Source organism: Acomys minous (assembly GCF_964271855.1).
Source record: "Acomys minous genome assembly, chromosome: 12".
Lineage (NCBI taxonomy): Eukaryota > Metazoa > Chordata > Mammalia > Rodentia > Muridae > Acomys > Acomys minous.
In genome coordinates, this window is record NC_140493.1 from 96903485 (window position 1) to 96924992 (window position 21508).

The 21508-nt window shown below is 39.0% G+C and overlaps 1 protein-coding gene across 1 annotated transcript in view; it reads left to right on the forward strand.

The window, feature by feature from the left end:
• Nucleotides 1-21508, forward strand: part of EFCAB3 (EF-hand calcium binding domain 3) — a 354012-nt gene that overhangs the window by 68368 nt on the left and 264136 nt on the right. The window contains exons 31-40 of the mRNA XM_084748227.1: nucleotides 2168-2239; nucleotides 4645-4788; nucleotides 7614-7685; nucleotides 8850-8993; nucleotides 9986-10057; nucleotides 12057-12200; nucleotides 12582-12653; nucleotides 15299-15403; nucleotides 18245-18298; nucleotides 20538-20639. Coding sequence (XP_084604353.1) covers nucleotides 2168-2239; nucleotides 4645-4788; nucleotides 7614-7685; nucleotides 8850-8993; nucleotides 9986-10057; nucleotides 12057-12200; nucleotides 12582-12653; nucleotides 15299-15403; nucleotides 18245-18298; nucleotides 20538-20639 — 981 coding nt within the window. The remainder of the gene's footprint in view (nucleotides 1-2167; nucleotides 2240-4644; nucleotides 4789-7613; nucleotides 7686-8849; nucleotides 8994-9985; nucleotides 10058-12056; nucleotides 12201-12581; nucleotides 12654-15298; nucleotides 15404-18244; nucleotides 18299-20537; nucleotides 20640-21508) is intronic.

Consider the following 21508-nt stretch of genomic DNA (forward strand, 5'->3'; position numbering starts at 1 on the left):
ATCACTGGTATTACCATAAGATTTAAAATCTTCTCCTTTCACGGGTATGCGTGTATGTATGCACGTGGGTGCACTAGTGTGTGCATGTGGAGGCCTACGGTGGATGGCAGGGGTCTTCCTGGCTCGCTTTCCACCTTATTTTTTGAGGCATCTTATTCTGCAGCACTCAGCTGAACACAGAGCTCACTGACCCAGCTTGCTTGCTAGCCGGCTTGCTCTGGGATTCCCTGCACCACCGTCCATCTGAGGCTGGAGCTGCAGAAGGCTGCCATACCCAGCAGCACTGTGAAGGTTCCGTGCCTCTCAACAGGTTCCTTACCCTTACGTGGCAAGTGTTTCGCCCCCAAATCTTCTCTCTACTCTCTTCAGTAATTATTTTAAACACTAGATATCTTCCTAGCCCCCCATTACTTTTCATTATGTTTTAAAATTAGCTAAAACATAAAAACTTTCTCATGACATTTTCATGCATACTTGGTTTCAGTTGACGTCCCCCTCTCATCCTCCTTGAAGGACCAACCTGGGTTGAGCATAGTGGGGTCTTAGTTTTACTCTATGCTTGGAATCTTGTTGCATATATCAATAAATACATTCATTTCTTAATTGGAAAATGAAATATTGTATGTCTTTGTGTTGTGCAGTGCACTAATTTGGTATTTGTAAAGTAGTTAAGCCAGGATGACCTCGTCCTCATCTCACATCCTTATAATTCCTGTGATGACATTTAAAATCCATTTCAGCAATTTTCAAGTAGAATGTAGCTATTAATTACAGTTATTTGCTGGACAGTGGAGCTCCCAATCTCTAGCCCCTGTGTTACTAACACTTTCTTCCCTGTCACCAACCACGTGTCTCCCATCCTCACTCTTCCCCCCTGCCACCACTTCCCCGCAACATTCTACCCCATTTACAACTGGTTTTCTTTGTCAGGGATTTTGTACTTTGTATTCTGCACTTGGTTTCTTTCCTTTATCCACTGTCCTTCAAGTTCATCCATGTTGTTCCAAATGAGAAACTTTCCTTTTGAAAAGCGATGCATTCTGGTGCATGTATCTGTGTGGTTAGTCTCTTTCTTTGGTTCATTTAACACACACTCAACATTCATTTAGTGCTTTGGTTATTTGAATAACGATGCAATGAACATAAGTATGCAGCTGTTTACTTGATAACCTGACTCCGTGTTCATTAGTGTACACGAAGAATTAGAGTTTCTGGGTCATTTAGTAGTACAATTTTTACTACTATTTTAATTTTTTTGATGAATCCCCATACTTTCTTCTATAATGCTGTACTGATTTAGATTTCTACCTGTCATGTATGAATTACCTTTTCATTATGTCCTTGACTACACTTGCCTTCTCTCTCTCTCTCTCTCTCTCTCTCTCTCTCTCTCTCTCTCTCTCTCTCTTGGCATGTATGTGTGTGTGTGTGTCTGTGTGTGTCTTCAGTAACTCTTCACCTTATATATTGAGGCGGGGCCTCTCACTTTCCAATTTAGCTACTTTAGCTCCTTTGATCAGGGCATCCCTTGTTTTATTTCCCACAAACCAGTGTTACAGAGGAGCCAGCGCACCCGTTGGTGTTTGCTTGGGGGCGGGGTCCTCATTCTTGCCTGGCAAGCACTCGACCTGCCGAGCCGTCTCCCAGGCCCCTCTCTGTCTCTCTGATTAAAGTCTTTTCTTCCAGTTGCGAGGCAAACTGGCCTTTGAAATATAACAAAAAATATAGGCATGGATAGATAGATAGATAGATAGATAGATAGACAGATAGATAGATAGGCTAGGAGATTTAACAGAAGGTAGGCATGTTGAAAATGCATTAAAATTCATACTGTTTTCTCCTGAAGGTACTTATCAGAGACCCCCAGATCAAGTCTATTTTACATATATACATATTTATATTCATATATAAAATATGTTTTATTTATAGCCAAGTAAATAAATATAGTTACAACTTTTGAAAAAAGATTCTGGGTAGAGCTATCTCAGATACTTACTTGGTATTGATCCTGTTGAATTTCAGGAATTAGAATATTTGCATATTTCTAACTTCTGTCATAGTCATTTAATGATGGGTTATTGGCACCTGCCTCTCCCATCCTCTGTCATTTAGTGATTAGTACCACTAGCACTTTGCCGTTTCATAATTATGACCTTCTATTTCTTAGAAACCGATGAAGTAAGTCTCAAACAGATTGTGGAGAATTTGAGCAGACATGAACCAGATCCTGTATTGGAAGGTGGGTCAACTGACATCTGACTCCAAGCATTTGTCATAGGTTTCGTTGTCTAAGATACTATTTTGAAGTATTGCTATGAGAAATAGCTTATATATTAAAAATAGGCGTTTTTATATTTAAATTGCACGGTTTGGTGATGTGTTGGCCTGTGCCTGCATTTGTGACACCCTCATCACAACCAAGCTAATAAGGCATGACCACCTGCTTCTCCACCTTCTTCCCTCCTCTCACCCCTCGGCAATCGCTGCTGGTCCTTCTGGCACTAAAGATTCATGTTTACATTTGAATCCTTCCATTTGGGGGGACCTTTTTTTTTTAACTGAGCACTATTCCATTTTATAGGTATAGTGCTTTTTATCTAGTTACTTGACAGCATATATTATGATGTCTTCAGTTTGAGCTTTCACCTAAAAGCTGTTGCAAACATACATACACAGGTCATCGTGTAGGCATATAGGCATGCTTTTACTTTTGGTTAACTACCAAGAGATGGGGAACTGAGTCACGTTAGGAGGTATGTTTAAGTGTTTAAGAAACTGTTGAATTATTTTATAAAGTGGTTACAGTGTTTTATATCCATTTGCACCAGAAGTGGAAGTAGTTGGGTGTTCTGGTGCCTCCATGGTTTTACTATGATGTACGAATTTAATCCTTCTCACAAGTGAACATGCATCACGGTGGCCTTTCTTTGCATATTCCTGGTGCCTAATGATGTTGAATATCTTTCCATTTTCTTATTCTCTTTTTGTATTTATTTAGTTCATTTTTTTTGCTCATTTTTAAGTTGGGATATTTTAATTATTTCTTTGGCTTGTCTCTGTTTTCCTAAAAGTGTCTTTAGATTCGTGTGCTCCACCCCACCCCCACCCCCAACCCTCCTTGTTACTTAGCTTCTCTGGCTCTGTGGATTGTAGCATTGCTATCTTTTACTTTATAGCTATACCATGTTTGTTTTTCTGGGTCTGGGTTACCTCACTCAGGGTGATTTCTTTCTAGTTCCATCCATTTGCCTGCAAATTTCATGATATTGTTATCAGCTGAGTAATACTCTATTATGTAAATGTACCATGTTTTCTTTATCCATTCTTTGATTGAGGGACATCTGGGTTGTTTCCAGTTTCAAGTTTTGGCTCACAGAGACTGAACTGACAACCAGAGAGCCTACGTGGGACTGACCTGGGCCCTCTGCACATGTGTTACAGTTGTGTAGCTTGGTCTTCTTGTGGGACTCCTAACAGTAGGAGCAGGGGCCGTCTCTGACTCTATGTCTACTTTTGGGACCCTTGTCCTCCTACTGGGTCACTTTGTCCAGCCTTACTACTAGGAGGGGTGCCTGGTCCTATTGCAACTTGATATGCTATGCTTGGTTGGTATCCATGGAAGGCCAGTCCTTTTCTGAAGAGAAAAGGAGTTGTGGATGGGGGCAGGGACAGAGTGGGGGAGGTAGGTAGGGGAGGGGCTAAGAGGAGAGGAGGGAGGGGGAATCTGTCCTCGGGATGTAAAAAAATAATAATAAAGAAAAAAGTGTCTTTAGAAGTTCATTAATCTTTTAGTAAGTCTAGTTAATCACTAATTTTTTTTCTTTCACGGATTGTACTTTTGGTATCACATATAAGAAATCTTTGCCTTGCCAAGTTTTTAAAAGTTTTACCACATCTTTCCTTCCCCTCTCTCTCCCTCCCTCCCCTTTCTGCTACCCCTCTTGTCTGTCAGGTCTTTTTTATTTTTCGGTCCTGTCTTTTTCTAGAGCTCAGCTGGCGTCGGATGCCTCATAACCTTGCCAGAGCTTTCTATGGACACATGATCCTCATGCCTAGTTGTTGAGCGTTCCCTTCTAAATGTTTCATAGTTTACGTTTATGTCATGTGATCCATTTTGAGTTCTTTTAAATATTGGTATTCTTTTATTTTTTAATGGCATGCCCATTTTTTTTTTTTTTGCTTGTATGTTTGTTTGAGACAAAGTTTCTCTATGTAGCCTTGGCTGTCCTAGACTCGAACTCACAGAGATCCGCCTGCCTCTGCCTTCTGAGTGCCAGGATTACAGGTGTGCAGGACCACATCTGGCTGGTATGCTCACTTCTCATTATTTCGTTCATCTTGAAACTAAGTCTTATTCTTTTTCCAGGCTGGTCTCTAACTCTTGCGTTAAGTAGCTCTCCTCCTTCAGACTCCACCTCTTCAGCGCCCATTAGTTTTTCATACTGAGATAAAAACAACTGGTCATCTTGGGTATAAAGAAATTTATGACTAATGTGATTAGTTTTAGAACCATGGAGGCAATGTTGTGATATTGTATTTGGCAAGCAGCCTGAGTTTATAGGTATATTATTGTTAATCACATAGAACATGAAAACATTTACAAAGAAACAAGAAGTAACTTTGAGAGTTTCCATTTGCTTTCAGATATACAAGCTGCCCTCAATACTGTCAAGTTGATGAGCTCTGACAAAATTCAAATTGCCAACTTAAAAGATGCTTTTAGTGACCTCAATATTTCTTTAACACCGGAGGAACAGAAGCAGTTAGAGAAAATATTTGAGGCTGATGGTATGTATAACCACTTCTGTCCATTTGCCTTAACAGAATATTCTACTGAGACTAGCATCAAGCTTGGTAGAATACCTTTGAGTTTTTGAGACAGGCTCTCTCTATGCTGCTTCAGCTTCCTGAATCCTGGGATAAGAGGTGCGCGGTACCATGCTGGGTGATAGACTGTCTTAAATAAGTTTAGTAAACATTTCTAAAAACCGTCCTTTAAAGTCTCATGTGTTAGCTGTGTGTGGTGGTACACACCTTTAATCCCAGAACTCAGGGAAGCAGAGGCAGGTGGATCTCTGTGAGTTCGAGGTCAGCCTGGTCTACAAAGTGAGTCTGGGACAGCCAAAACTACATAGAGAAACTCTGTTTCAAAAAACCAAAAAAAGTCTTAGGTGTTGATTCCCCCCTGGGTTAAGGCATATTTGTTGGGAACACCTGCTGGATCTCAAGGAAGGAGAAGCAATCTGAGAAGGTTGTGGTGAGTGGAGACTCACTGAAGAATAAGAGAGAAAGCAAGAGGAAGAGAGGAAGAGAGGACTGTTCTGGCTCAGATATTTATGACATAAGGCTGAGTAAGAATATTCAATGCTTCCAGACAACTGGACATAGAAATATTAAATTTGGAAGCTATTATATGTACTTCCTTTTGCATTAATTGCTAAAGTTAGAAGGGAACCATAAGAAAACCTACAGAGTAAACTAACCTGGCCCATGGGGGCTCACAGAGAGTTGGAACCACCAACCAAAGAGTATGCATGGGTGGGACGTAGGCCCCCTACAGACAGGTGGCAGATATACAACTTAACCCTTGCATGGGTCCCCTAACAAGTAGAGCCGTGGCTGCTCTGACTTTGTTGCCTGCCTTTGGATCCTGTTCACATAGCTGAGCTGCCTTGTCTGGCCTCAGTGAGAGAGGATGTGCCTAGTCCTGCTGCGACTTGGTGCAGCAGGGTGGGTTGGTACCAACTGGAGGCCGCCTCTTCTCTGAGGATAAGGAGATGGAGGGATGAGGAGGGAGGCAGGCTGCAATCAGGCTGTAAAGCGAATACGTAAGTAAGTAAATAAGTAAATAGGGAACTATTTAAGAGAATGAAAGGGCCTAGTAGGGTATGAGGAGAGCCAGAAGGGCTTGATTCAGTGCTGTGTAAACCACGTGTGGTGGAGTATCCAGCAATTCCAGCACTCAGTGCGGGGAGGCAGGAGGATCAGAAGCTCAAGGCCGTTTTCTGCTATATAACACGAAGTTTGCTATATAAAAAACATCTCTGATGGGAACTAAGTCCATGCGAGTTTGGTGGTATAGTCGTAAGAGTCTTGTTAGAAGGGATTTTGGAGTTGAACTTGAAATATGAGTAGGAATTGGGCAAAATTCAGGCATGCAGGGAAGGAGGCTCAAAGGAGTTAGGAAAGAATATTCAGTGTGTGAAAAATGCAGAAGTTAAGGGGTGGTAAGGGACTCCGGATAGTCCAGTATGTCTGGTGTCTTTTCACCATATGCGTTACAGCGAGACCGTGAGGTTTTGGCATAAAGATGAAATGTTTATCTTAGGAGATATTTGTGGCCAAAGAGTTGAAAATGTGCGATAGCCAGTAGTCCAGGCTGGAAATAGAGCCTTAGAAGTCATCCACACAGGACGTATGGACACTTGGGTAAAGATGGTGGCTGAGTGAGAACGAGGCCAGTGGCGGAGTCCAGTGGCGAAGTCCCAGGGCACGCTGCTCCCACTTCAGCAGCAGGGAGAAAGGGTGGTAAAGGGCCTCACGAATCAACCAGCCCCCAACTCAGATCTAGCCAATGGACAGTGCGTTCTCCACAGCTGTGTGGTGAGCACGGACTGACTCGGACATGAACTCCGGTGCCCCCTATTTGACTACTTCCCCTTGGTGGGGAGGCCTGGTGGCACTCAGAGAAAGGGGAAGCAGGCTATCCAGATGAGACCTGATAGGCCGTGATCATATGGTGGGGGAGGAGGTCCCTTTCTGTCACAGGACTAGGGGAGGGGAATAGGGTGAACAAGGGAAGGAGGCGGGGGGGGGGGGCGCGGAACAGGAAGAGATATGTGAGGGGATAACAATCAAGATGTAATCTGAATAAATTACTAAAAGAAATAAACTACCACCAAGAAAAAAAAAAAAAAAGAATCAACCAGAGGTGTTGGAGAGATGGCTCAGAGGTTAAGAACACTGGCTGCTCTTCCAGAGGTTCTGAGTTCAATTCCCAGCAACCACATGGTGGCTCACAACCATCTATAATGAAATCTGGTGCCGTCTTCTAGAGTGCAGGTGTACATGCAGACACAACATTATATACATAATAAATAAATAAATAAATATTTTAAAAAAAGAGTTAACCAGAAAGATGTGAAAGAAATAAAGAGGAAGCTGTATTAACAAGTAAAGCAAAGTCAATTTAAAGGAGTATTAAATTGACTTGGTATTAAATTAGATAAAAAAGTAGAAATTACTCATTAGCTTGCTGGTAAGGAGTTAGCTGTTAAAGCTGCTAAGAACAGGCTTTGTGGTGCTTGATAAGTGGTGGCCACCAGGCGTTGGAGCTGTGAATGAAGATAGGAACAAAACCATTTCTTTCCAGAAACTAGGCTGTTACAGAGAGGGAAGGGACAGAGTTAGGGGAACACAGGATGGAGGGGGAAGGATTGAGGGGGAATAAACCGATGACGTGGTTTTGACATGGGTAAGGTTTGAATAGATGCACGATGCGAAAAACTATAGCATGCTTCAAGGGGGCAATAGACAAATTGGTGTAGCTCGCTGGGATGTCCATCATGTTTCTGGACTGTTATTTGATCTTTGTGCTGCTTTTCTCTTTATAGAAAATGGAGAAATTTCCCAGAGGGCTGCTCTTTTAGCATTGAAGAGCAGTAAGCGTCTACAAGATTTTAGAGGTGAGCATAGTTACGTTTTTTACACATTTAGAATTTAAGAGGAGAGACACAATAGTTGAAACTGATGATCAATTTACATGCACGTAGATAATATTTTATGATATTGAATAAATGGAACACAGTTAGTGGTTTAAGCGCTCAGATGAAGGTGAACCCCTTATGTTCACATAGGTCTGTCTGTCCCTTCCTTCTTCCCTTCCTTTCTTTTTTAAAGCAGTGTTGGGGATTGAACCCCAGGGCTTATACAGCTAGGTAGGTACTCTACCACTGATCTACACCCTTAGCCCTATTTATGAATTTTTTTTGTGTGTGTGTGTACATATATGTGAGTGTGCATGTGGAGAACCAGAGGTCAATGTTGGATGTTTCCCTCAGCCTGTGCCCTTTGGGGTCCTATCTAAAATTCTTCTGCCCATTTCAGTGTTCTGAGGTATTTCCTGACTTATTATTTGTTTATTATTTGTTACTTAGTTTCAGGCCTTAACATATATTTTTTATTCATTCGTTCTGAGTTGATTTTTAAATATACTCAGAGATAGGCTTCTAGTTTCATTTTTATGCAGAAATTTTTTGAGCAATATAGTTTTTCCAGCACCACTCACTAAGGAGACTTTCTGTTTTCTTAAGCATATTTTCAGTAACTTTGTTGAAGAGAATTTATATTTTCTTGACTGTTCTGGGACAAGCTACCTACAGTAAGATACATATAGTTACAACTAATGATATAGGTCATAGCAGGTGCCATATAGATCCCACAGGGATTTTTTACACTTATTTTCTTTATTTGACACTTATATGCTTTGAATTTATTAATATATACATTATTTGTACCAATTATTACTATATTAGTCCCCTATTAAGGTGGTTGTTTTAAAATAGAATGGAGATATTTGGGGGTAAACATTAGTTTCCAATTATGAACAAGAGTTTAATTTCTTCTATGAATTTGTCTTATATTTGAGGTTCCATTTTTATGTGCATTAAGTGAAGGTTAACATTTAACATAGTTAGAGCAAGTAAGTATTGAGTGCGAATTGAACAGGGCTAGTCATGTCTTTAAATGAAAAAAAAAAGAAGTTGTCTAAATTAACTTTTGAATTACAGTTTAAAGTTTGTTATTTAGAATTTATTTGTATCTGAACTGAAAATATTTCCTTTTGATAGAGGTTAATGAACTTGCAAAGGCTCTGAACAGAGTCACCAGTGAAAAAATTGGTGTTGATGATATGAAACAAATTTCCAAAGGCCTGGGCCTTCATGTCCCTGATGAAGAACTGCAGAAGTTGCATGCAGACATTTCTGCTGATAGTACGTATTTCCTTTTCGGAGTCATTTATTTGTTTGCTTATCCATTTATTTATTTATTATTTACATTTTTGTGGGGTATTTTTTGAGAGAGTTTTTCTTTGTGTACCCTTGGATATCTTGAAATTAGCTCTGTAGACCAGGCTGGTCTTGAACTCATAGAGAGCTACCCTCCTTTGTCTCTTGAGTATAGGGATTAAAGGCGTGCACCACCACTGTCTGGCCAGAATCATTTATTAGAATTCCACTTAAAACTATCTTTAGTTTCAAGCATAAATCCATGGAGCTGGGTGACTCAGAATCAGTTGTCAGGAGTTTAACAAGATGCTCCCCTTTTGGGCTGGATGAACTTTTTTTCTGCATTATCCTTAGGCCTCCCGGCTCTCCCCATCTCTTTACCTTTTGAGACTTAAACAACAGGTTTCCCTGGTCAGAAGCTTGAAGCCATACAAGATCTCATGAAATAAATCCATTTGATTTCCCCAGACTCCTCAAAGAGTTCGCTTGGTGATTTTCAGTCCCCGCCATTGGAATGCTTACCTTCCACAGAGCCGTTTCCTCCCTACCATCCAAGGACATGACTGGTCAAAAGCAAAGGACCACACACGCCCTTTGATGTGTATATGATTTAAGTGTAGTCCTCAGAAACTGTGGTTGAGTTTCATTTTCAGTACTTACTTTCTGACAGGGGAGTTATCACCATGAGGTATAATCATTACATAGGACTTGTAAGGCTGAAAAGCCGGAGACTGTAAGATTAGGATAAGAAACATTCCTAAACAACAGCTGGGGTTGGTGTACAGTGCAAATGCTAGTTGGCTTTACCACAGAAAGACTTAAGAATCGTTCCAACCATACTGCGCTTTGGTCATCCTGAGTTGTGTATCCTAGACCCAGAGTTAGAAACACAAGCATAGCTTTGGTTTAGAAAGGTGAGCAATCAAGCACGCGTAACTTATAACCAAAAGCCACCTGATCTTTCATTTCATTTTCAGACGAGGGGAATGTGGATTTAAAAGACTGGCTGAATAAGTTGAAAGAAACACCACATTTCAGTAAAAGTTCAAGTAAGTGGGAATTTTAAAAAGATAGTTTGAGAGGAATAAATTTATTTTTGTCAATTTGCACTGGTTTTATAAAGCAGTACACATTCCTGTAGGGAATGTACTTTGACTAAAGACTCAACAGGGATCCAGTCATGATATTGTCTTGATTTATGTTTTCTGGAATATCTATATGTCACACACACACACACAAAAATGTAAATACCATCCAGTTTATCTGGATGACTCATTTTTCTGTCTAAGTTTGTGATACCACATGGACACCAACAGTTGGCTCTGAGCCGTCTTACTGAAATTCTGGGGGAGTAAGGCTGTTGTTCCCTCTTCTTTTTCACCCTCTTAACTCTTCATTAAAATGGGATTTTATCATGAGATTCACTGTTGAAACACACAGGAATATAAGGGAAAATACTAGAACTTCCAGAACTTTCCTGTGGCATTCTTTCTCTACTCCACCACTCCAGCCATGGGACACTGGATGTAATCTAGCTTTAGTGTATTTAACTGCTATCTCCATTTTAAAGAGATATCTTTAGAACTTTTAAAATTCCAAAGTTTAAGTTGATTGAAGCCAGGTTATAATCTACAACTATTTTGAACTCTCTGGGTTTGCTAGGAGTAGCCCATTTCTTGAGAAGAGTTGAGGTTGTTTAATTTCCTCTATAGTCTTTTCAAACTTGAAGCAGAGCTGCATTCAAGGTGCAACTTGGATAGCTTACGAAAGTAAATTCTTCTTCAAATCCAGCATTTGGAATGTGTTCAACGTTCACATAGACTTTTTATATTTTAATAGACAAAAATATTTTATCCTTGGTCCTTTAGATAGGGCTAATAAGATTTTATAGGTACATTGTTTATACACTCTTACAGAGTTTGTGTTTGTAAAATGATGGTTACAGAGCTTAAAGGTTTTTTAACATATGATTTTAAAACTAAATATTACATTTCATTGATTATATTAATGTCACCTTACTATTGTTTATGTGATATTTTTGTGTATTGGTACATGTAAGCAATTCACTTTAAGGAAAATAAATACTTAAGGGTAGCCAAACTATGACTAGTTTTCCAGTTTAAAAGTTTAAAATTATATTTTATTTATTTATGTTTACATATGTCCGGGCACAATGTACTTTGAAGTTCAGGTGACACCGTATGGCAGTCAGTTCTGTCCTTCCACCGCGAGGGTCTAGGGGATTGAATTCAGGTTGCCAGGCTTGGCAGCAAGTGCCTTGCCCCACTGTGCCATCTTACGGGCCTCCGGTGTTCTCATTTTGGCAAGTGGATTACTTCAGAAAATCTGGAGGAGTGTAAGCAGATTTTCTGAGGTTGCTCTTTACATAATATTTTTTCAAACTTCAATTAAGTTTATTATGTTTTTAAAAACTTCCATGTAGAGCAATAAGCTCTGTTAATGGAACTTTTATAACTATCTCGTTCTTATTCCTCCTCTTCCATTCTGCTCCCCAGTTTCCCGTGCTCCCCCTTTGCTGACTCCTTTCCTCCAACACCTCCTTTTCTATAGTCAGGATACATGTATCCTATTACCTTATTATTTCCCTCTCATTCCTTAAGATATATTTTAGCCCCTCCCGTGGTCCCCTTCCTTCTTTCATGATTTACATACCAACATGCCAAATGTGTGTGTGTAAATTATTAACTCTCCAGTTAAAATATCTACAGTGACTTGGTTATCATAGTGGCTAGATTTTTGTCTATAAAATTAATTACTTTGGCCTTTAAACTTGACGTCATAACTGTATTTGTGGGGGTAGAATAGTCTTCCCAAAGCTGTTTTCCTTTCTTCATAAGTCAAGGAAACTTTGATAGTGACCTCACCGTTTGGGGGTGTGGTTTAATTAGGTGCTGTTACATGCAAAGCACTTCGCAAAGTTTAGCAGGCTCCGACTGCAGTAAGTGACGGACCTGATTGTTATTAGCCAGGATATTTCAAGTGTTTTTTGAAATTTCTTATATTGTGTTTTTTTTTTTTTGCACATAGATATGCAAGCCCCCTTGAAAACTCTAGCCTCCATTAGGAGAAATGAGGCAAACTCTGATGATCTAGTCACCATTTTGAAAAACGTGGGAGTCCCATTACCCCAAGATATGATTGAGACAGCGCTAAAGAACGCAGAAGTCAAGGGTGAGTATTTAGTGTTTCTAATGCCTTTTAACTCAGCAGCATGGGTGGCCGTGGACTTCTGGAGTCTGGATGTGTATTTGCTCCATGAATTTTCCCTGGCTTCCTCTGATCCGCCACCTAATGAGACTCCAGTTACCACTACCCAGGGTCTAATTATTTCCAGCCACACCTTGCAAGAAGGCAATGCAGAGCTTGTGTGTGTGTGTGTGTGTGTGTGTGTGTGTGTGTGTGTGTGTGTATGACACTGGGTTTGATTGATTACACCTTCATATCTCAAAGCCAAGCCTATAAAGTACTTTCCAATAGAGCAGTTCCTGTAGTTGCTGTTTGCTTTGTCTTATCGTTGACTTCCTCCATAATCTCTGACATCTTTCCTTTCAGAGAATGGGTTACTGAATCTAGAAGAGTTTCTGAACCATTTGATCAAGTCACCGATTTCGTCCATCTCTGCGAGTAAGATTTGTGGTTGCTGTTGTTTTTAGTGGAATGGAGATAGGTGATGACATGTTGTAAAAAATCTCAGATGGCCTTTTCAGATGGTTTTAAGTTCAGTTAAGACTGTGATCAGCCTTCGAGCCATACCTTTTCAACCTAGCACAACGGAAAAAGACCAGAGCATGGGGGGGCGGGATGCTTGTTAGCACCTTTCTAGAGTGGACGCTGGTGTCTTGACGACTGCAGGTTTTCGCTAACGGCCCAGTGAAGGTAAAAGGAACATTAGTTAAAAAGAATGAGCCAGCACCTAGAATTAAGTTAGGTGCTTGCAATCAAAGTGCGCTTAATGCAACATTGTTGCATATGATAAAGCATTAGTTCTTAACAGTAACCTACTAACATCACTGAGAAACAAGAGAAAAGTTGTAGTGTTGATATTAGGAGAATTTTCTTTTTTTGGATTTCTCTCTCTTTTTTTTTTTTTTTTTTTTTTTGCTATTTTAACTTTGATTTCTTCAGTTATTTTTGTGTGAGAGCCATTTTTTCCTGTTTTTAACTCAGCCTGGAAATTTTTTACAGTATTCTACCATGTGTTAAGGATTTTATTTTATTTCTTTCTAGTGTTTGCATTGTTTCAGCTTTCTGGGCTTTCTGATATGCTCCCTTTTCTCATGTCTGCAGTACTGAAAAGAACACTGGGATGTATAATTCTAAATTTAACCCGAAATTTTATCACCTTTCACATTACTTCATAGGGATTTAAAGTTATCATTTGGCTATTGCTTATGACTTTACATAGACGTAACTGTATAAAGTGACAAACCACAAACTATTATGGAGACATTGTTTTTTTCTGTAGAAATGCCTTTTTGTGGAATTTCTTATTAATATACTCCATCTATTTTTTTATGTATGTGTGTGTGTCTGTGTGTGCAAGCGTGTGTGAGAGTGCAGGTATCTGTGGAGGCTGAAAAAGGATGTCAAATCCCTTGGAAATGGAGTTACAGGTGCTTTGGAGCTATCTGACATGGGTGCTGGGAACAGCACTTGGCCTTCTGTAAGAGCAGAGGGCACTTTTGATTATTAAGCCACACCCCCTGCCCCATTCCCATCTACTTTTTAGAACTATTAACAACAACAAAATAAAATATTCCCACATCTCCTGAAAACACTATCTGTAATATTAGAAGTAGTAGTAAATAAAAATATGTCTTGAAACTTAACATAAAAAGCTTTTCTTTGTACGGACAATAAATAGCTTGAGGTAGAATTCATGCCTTACCTATTAGGAAGTGCAGGTCTAAATTTAATATGGAACCACTTTTAAAAATTTTTGTTTCTTTTTTTAAATTTACTACCTTTATGGTAGATTTTATTTCTATTTCTACTTTAAGTACACTAATTTTTCATTGAGCAATTGTGGGTGTTGGGAATCAAACTTGGGTCCTCTGAAAGAGCAAGTGTTGTTAACTATTAAACCATCTCTCCAGCCCTAAAATTGAAATTTTAAACTATCTGTGATAATACTCTTTTAATATATTTTAAACAATATATGCAGGGGCTGGAGAGATGGCTCAGAAGTTAAGAGCACTGTCTGCTCTTCCAAAGGTCCTGAGTTCCATTCCAAGCAACCACATGAAGGCTCCTAACCATCTATAATGTGATCTGGTGCCTTCTTCTGGTGCACATGCAGACAAAACACTGTGTATATATGATAAATAAGCAAATCTTTAAAAAAACATTAAAAAACCCAATATATGCTTTGGCAAGAACATAGAAAGAACACATTTATTTCAAATACCTATTTTATTTCTTAAATGCTGGTTTAATAGTTGGTTTTACATGTAAATTTACATGTTCATTTCTTAGACTTTTCTTTCTGTTGGCTACTTTGTTCCTGATAAAATAGTGGTACTGTGTTTTTCTTTTCTGTTTTTAATTCTGTACACAATTAGTATACAATTATAAATAAACTGTAAACATTTTAGGCTTAAAGCACACAAGGAAGCACAGTAGATCTCCTTTTCTGAAGATGCAGTGACAGTAATATTTGCAATCCAAAGATTTACCGTAGGCTGGAGATGCAGCTAGTTGGGAGAATGCTGGCCCAGCACGCACAAAGCCCTAAATTCCATCCCCAACACCGTAACATGGGTGTGGCATATCTGCCTGCAATCTCACACCGTGGAGGCGGAGGCAGAAAGACCAGAAGTTCAAGCTCACTCTTGGATATTGAGTGAGTTCAAGGCCAGGGAGGCCATTTGTGATATTTTAGGTCTTGGAAAAACAGGACCAACAAAAATGAGAGATGTTAATGAAAAAAAAATCCCTTGAGCAATTATTCATTAAATTAGTAAAGACTATAGCTTTGGGATTTTAAGGAAAGATATTTATTGAATTAAATTTTTTTTTACTTTTAATATTTTCACAGCTCTAGGGCTTAGATTCAGGGCCTTTCTCCTTCTAAGCAAGTGCTTTCCTCTGAACTACGTTAAACTCCAGTCATTTGTTTAACTTTGTAATGATTAATGTGGTAAAATGTAACAGAGACCCAGAGACAGTTTTCTTTTGTTTCAAATACTATGCAGGACTTACACACACAGACATGCTACTTTTACATGATTTCATGTTTTACTTAATTATATCATGTCATGTTTCCTTAGGAGACGAGATTAAAGCCAGTAACGTGGAGGAGGTTTTGAAAAGCATGGACATTGCACTCACGGATGAGGAGGAGCAGGTTCTGTGTGAATACCTGCCAGCTCCCGGTGAGGCTTCAACACACCTCACAGCAGATAGCGGCGACGCTGGGCTTATCTGTTTGGAGGGCTCCCTGTGGGGGTTCTGGATACTAACCTGAACCATCTAAGCTAGCTCTTTTTGAAACCAATCATTACCCAATTACAAAAATGTTGCTAGGCTTCGAACTTTTTCAAATCTACTTTATTTGGGCTTCTTTAGTGCTTATGCCTCCCTTCCAACCCACCTACCCTAGATAGGAGAGAAAAGAGGCTGACGGGAACAGGAGAGATAGGCTTCTTAGACTCAGTTCCTGGGAGCAATTCCACTGGCATCGTGGGCAGGACTGATAGGCTAAGAGGTAGTAACTTTGAGTAACTGGTTCATTCAGCGGCCAGGTTAATTCTCCCTAAAGCGCGGTTTTTAATCGGTTATTACCCTGGTCTTCAAAAAAGCCTTCAGTGGCTACCGGCTTTTACTTTAAGGTCTTTGATTTATTTTGAACTAATTTTTGTTCAGGGTGAGAGGTGGGGAGCCGTCTTCTATAGGCAAATATCCAGTTTCTCTTGATTCAATAGCCAATTGATAGAGGGTATATATAGCCTTTTCAATGTATCTTTTTGGTACCATTGTCAATAATCAAATAGCTATAGCTGCTTGGTTTTTTTCCCTTCTGCCCATGTGCCTGGATTTTTGTGAATATCACGCTATTTTGGTTAAAAATAGTTTGTGGTATAGTTTAAAGTAAAGAATTAAGATACCTCCAGCATTGTTGCTTTTGCTCAGGATTGTATTTGGCTATGTACAGTCTTTTGTGTTTTCATACAGGTTTTAAGATTGTTTTGTCCATTTTTATGAAGAATGTTACTGGATTTTTTTTTCAAATTTAAAATTTATTTATTGTTGTGTATACCATGCTCTGTCTGGATATACACCTGCCTGCCAGAAGAGGGCACCAGATCTCATTATAGATGGTTGTGAGCCGCCATGTGGTTGCTGGGAATTGAACTCAAGACCCCTGGAAGAGGAGACAGTGCCCTTAATCACTGAGCTGTCTCTCCAGCTCCCCTGGAATTTTTTTTTTATCATGCAAAATGAATCTGTAGATTGCTATTGCACTAGAGCTTTATTACAAAAGGGGTTGGTTTCCAGGGGTGGGGGAGTTCTCTAGTCTTTCTCTGTGTCTTTCCAATATATACCTCCAGGGGAGGTCAGAGGGCCATTACAGAAGAGGTGTCTGGGAGAATGAAATATAGTAATATTTTCTCCAAAGTCCTCCAAATCCTTCCGGCTGCTGCTGAGAACCTTCTGGTAGAAGAGGTAGGAACTCTAGCTCTCATCTCCAAAGCTTCCGTCTCTGCATCCTGGGAGCCTTTATCTTCTTCTGTCGTCTTTGGGCTGTGCTCGCTAGTCCTGCTTGACTTGCAAGGGACTTCCACTTCCAGGGCTGCTTTTTCTTTCTGGGCAAGGCGGATCTGCTGCAGGAGTTTCCTGCACTTCTTCCCCGATAGTGTGATGTTGGCACGTGCGCTGGGCGCCCACTTCCTGAGATGGTGTCTGGTAATCAGCCTTTGTCTATCACAGCCCCGACCACCTGGCACTTCCGTCACTGATCCCTGCTCAGAACCTAAAACTCTAAAACTTCACACGCTTTCATCACCTGCATTGTCCTCACCACGATCCTTCAAGTTCCCACAATGCCTTACCAAGCTTTGAGCACAGGATGGCTTTTTTTTTTATCCTAAAGTTCCAAAGCCCTTCCACAATCCTCCCCTAAACAATATCGTCAGGTCTGTCTGCCACAATAGAAACTCCAGGTACCAATTTCTGTCTTGTTTAGGGTTTCTAGTGCTACGATAAAACACCAAGACAAAAAGCGACATAGCAAGGAGCAGTTATTTCTGCTTACAACTCCCAGATCACATTCCATGTCTGAGAAAAATAAGGACAGGAAGTCAATCAGAACACTTGAGGCAGTAACTGAGGCAAAAGCTATTGAGGAGCATTGCTTCCCAGCCTGCTCCTCATGGCTTGGTTGGCCTGCTTTCTTACACATCTTAAGACGGCTTGCCCGGTGTTGGCACCACCCACAGTGGGATGGGCCAGTCTCCCCCACATCAATCATCAATCAAGAAAATGCCCAACAGCCTATTGGCCAATCTTACAGAGACTTTTCTCGGTTGAAATTCCTTCTTCCCAAATGACTCTAATTTGTGTTAACATAAAACTAACCAAATACACTGTATAATTCAGGTTTTCTTTCTATACAGATAATTATCAGGAATAGAGAGAGGCAAGAGGATAATGCTGGTTTATGCTGTCATGACTTGTAACTTGGCAAATGAGAGTCATATCCCCATAGCTAATTTTTAAAGACATTCAAATGCAAAACAGAAACATAAATTACTGATTTCTCTCCATATATTCAGATGTATACCTGTAATTGTTCTCTGTCAAAAGCTATTCTTCATGGTTCTGTAATTCTTCATAGCTCTATAAAGTCCCAAGTCTTGTGTTACATCTAAAGACTAGATTAAAATTCAATGCATTAAACTGCACATTTAAATGTGATGTTATAACCAGCATGATTATATCAAAACTTTAAATAGGTAAAAAATTGTAGTGTTACTCTTCTTTACATCAGAAAAATAGGTAGAGCATCTGATTCTTTTACTTTCAAAAGCATTAAAATCAGTGGTTGTCATTTATTGAGGATATGCCACGTGCCAGGCATGGACTTAAGCATGTCGTTGTTTTTCAGTACTCGGAGGCCGTGCTGTTGGGTTCTCTGTTATAGAAATAGGGATATAGTACTACAAGAGATGGGGGATGTGCGAATTTATATGAAAGTGTATGAATTTACTTCACAGATGAAGGAGACGTGGACATGAAAACATTGATCGGGGCTGTGAAGATGCTCAAAGGTGAGCGGAGATCTCCGCGGCAGACCGAGGGGGCACTATGCTCAGTCCCATCTTTATTATTTCAATTTCAATTTTATTGCGTTGATCTGGTTCTTTTAAAATGTATATTAATTACACAAACATGCATATAACATACCTTGATCAGAACCACCACCTATTTAACCCCATCTTTTCTCCTTTTCCCTATTTCTCCTTAATTCCTTACAAGTCTTCCTTTTCCTCTTATCTCCTGTTTCTTTCTTTCTTTTTTTTAAAAATAAACTCACATATGAGAAAAAACATATGGGATTAATTTTTCTGAGGATAGCTTATTTTGCTTAGCACAATGATCTCTAGTTTCATCCATTTTCCTTCAAATGAAAAAAATGTCTTTTTTTTTAATCGCTAATAAAAGTTAATGGCTGAATAAAACTCTATGGCACATAGCAGGCACATTTCTCTCTATGTTAATTCTCTGATGAACACTTGCTGGGTTTCTAACCTGGCTATTGTGAATGATACAATAAATATGGTGCCCAATTGTAGCTGACTCTAATACTTTTGGTTAAATACCTCAAAATACAAAGCTGGACCATATAAAAGTTTTTGAGTCCGCCCCCAAGAAATGCCCTAGTGAGCTCCATGGTGGCCAGCATCCTCATTATGGAGAGATGGCTCAGTGGTTATGAGCAGCAGCTGCTCTTCCAGAGGACTTGGGTTTGGCTCCCAGTATCTGCATGGCAGCTTCACAACCTTTGTAGCTTCTATCCCAGGGGAGTCTGGTGACCTCTTCTGGCCTCTGTAGGCACTGTACAAATGTGATGCTCAGTCATATATGCAAGTAGAACACCTGCATGTATAAAATTAAAAAAAACAAAACAAAACTTGAAAGCCTAAATGGCAAGCAAAGGCTAAAGATGAAAAGAAACTGTCTCTTTTTGCACCTTCCCAATGTGAGTCTCCTTCAGAAAACTGCTTCTAAAAGCACCTGGCCTTAGTTCTTTCATAATTGTCTCTATAGATTTAAATAATACACTTATAGCACTGTATGCTGAATTATTTATAGTAGTGACTGTCAAGCCTCTTGGTGTCTGACTTTTATATACTTAAAAATTATTTAAAATCCTAAAGAGCTTTTGTTCACATAGGATTTACCCATTAATATTTACCAAATTAGAATAAGGGAAATTTAAAACAATTGTATGATAAGCTGCTTAAAAATAACAATACCAAAATAATTACATTTTACATATATTGCATGCTTTTAATATAAAGTTTTTCTTAAATGTGAGTGAAAAGCACAAGTGCTTTACAACGTTGTCAATATCTGATCAGATTACCATGTCTTCTTGCATTTGACATGGTGACAATGTAGTTGACAAAATGTAGCCTGGCTTGTGGTGGTGGGGATGCAAATTAGTCCAGTCACTGAAGAAAGCAGTATGGAAGTTCCAGGAAAAGCTAGACGTAAGACTTGCATGTGACCCAGCCATACCATAACTGGGCTCATACGCAGGAGAAAGTTAACCATAAACTGCCTGGGTACCGAGTTTATTGGAGCACTAATCATAGTTGTCAAATTATGGAATCAGCCATCAGTGGGTGACTAGGTGAAATGTGGCATTTTCACTTATTAAAGCTTTATTAAGTCATAAAATGAAATAAAATTGTGTTGTTTTCAGGAAAATGGATGGAACTTAAGGTCATCATGTGAGTGAAAAATCCAGTCACAAAGTCGGGTGCCACATTTTTTTCTGACGCACACACTGAGTGCCAGAGGGGTAGGGATGGAAAGACGTTTACGTTGTTTAGGGGGTTTGGGAAGAGAATGAGAAGAGCGCATGCCATTATGGCCAGACACTAGGGTTACTTACAAAAGCATTTTTATGGGAATAAAATAATCCTATTTTATGTGTCCATCTTATTAAGCACAGATCTATTTTTTTAAAGATTATTGAATGATAAAAATGATTTAGGTTGATAATGTGATCTTATATAAAATATCAGATGAAAACTCAGTGTGTGGAATATTTTAATAGTAACCATATGAATTGTTTTCTGTGTTACTATATAATACTCAGTTTTTATTGTCCTTGATCATTTACCACAATCTGCTAAGGAACAATTATGAAGAACTGACTCTTTATTTTACTGAAAATTTTCACTTTTTATTCTCTACAACAGTAAAGCATTGTATTTTCATGTCTAGAAATCATTATAAAATTACATTTTTATTATTCACTTTTCTATATCCTCAAAGAAAAAATTGATGTTGCTAATCTGAGCAACTTCCTGGATGATATGGGTGTTACGTTTTCAGAAAAAGAATATGACAACCTCAAAAGTCATCTCCCAATCAGTGGTGAGCATTTCAATTATTTCAATGGCTTTCGAATATGACTTTCAGAGTTAACTATAAGGAATAGTGATATTGCAAAATTATCTTAACATATGTTTCATTTAATGTTTGGTTACTTTGAAAGTATACAGAAATATCTGGTACTAAAGGAGGAAATGTGTTTGTATGTGTTTATAATTTGGACATTAAATACATAATAATATTGTTAGGCAGAAAGTTTCTTGGACCTTAGATATTACAGGCTAACTCAGAAATGCCGTTGAGGTCATTAGGAACCTTATAACATAGCAGGAAAAAAAAGGAGATAGGCAAAGAAGTGATCCATTGAAACTATGTTTATGAATTACTAAGAACACTGTATTTATGACACAAATTTAGATTTAGGTAAATAGTCACAGTAGTAAAGGAAAACTTCATAGCCACTCTCTATAGCAGCCTAATTATTTTACAGTTATTTAAATAGCAAGAAAATCTAAAATATTAGTTATTCATACCCTTTGATGTTGAATTAGCAATGTCAACGTAGAAGTGTAACAGAAATAGGTCTAGTTCTTGTGATTTATTTTCATTTGCTCATTTATTACATGGGTATACTAAAGCTATACTAGGCTCAAGAAATACAAAGAAGAAATAAGTCTATTTCCACTAGCAAATAATGCATAGTCACAGTGAAAATATGAAGACAATTTCATAGTAAAGTTTAAAAGGTGCCACAGATGTTTTTGTTTTGTTTTGTTTTTTGTTTGTTTTTGTAGTGATGGGACGGAGGGAAAGAGGAAGGAAATGACGATTGCCCCCAGGCAACTGTCAGCAATTTAATCAGATGAGGTAGATTTTTTTCTCATTTATGAAGTTAAGCTATAAAAGCAGGC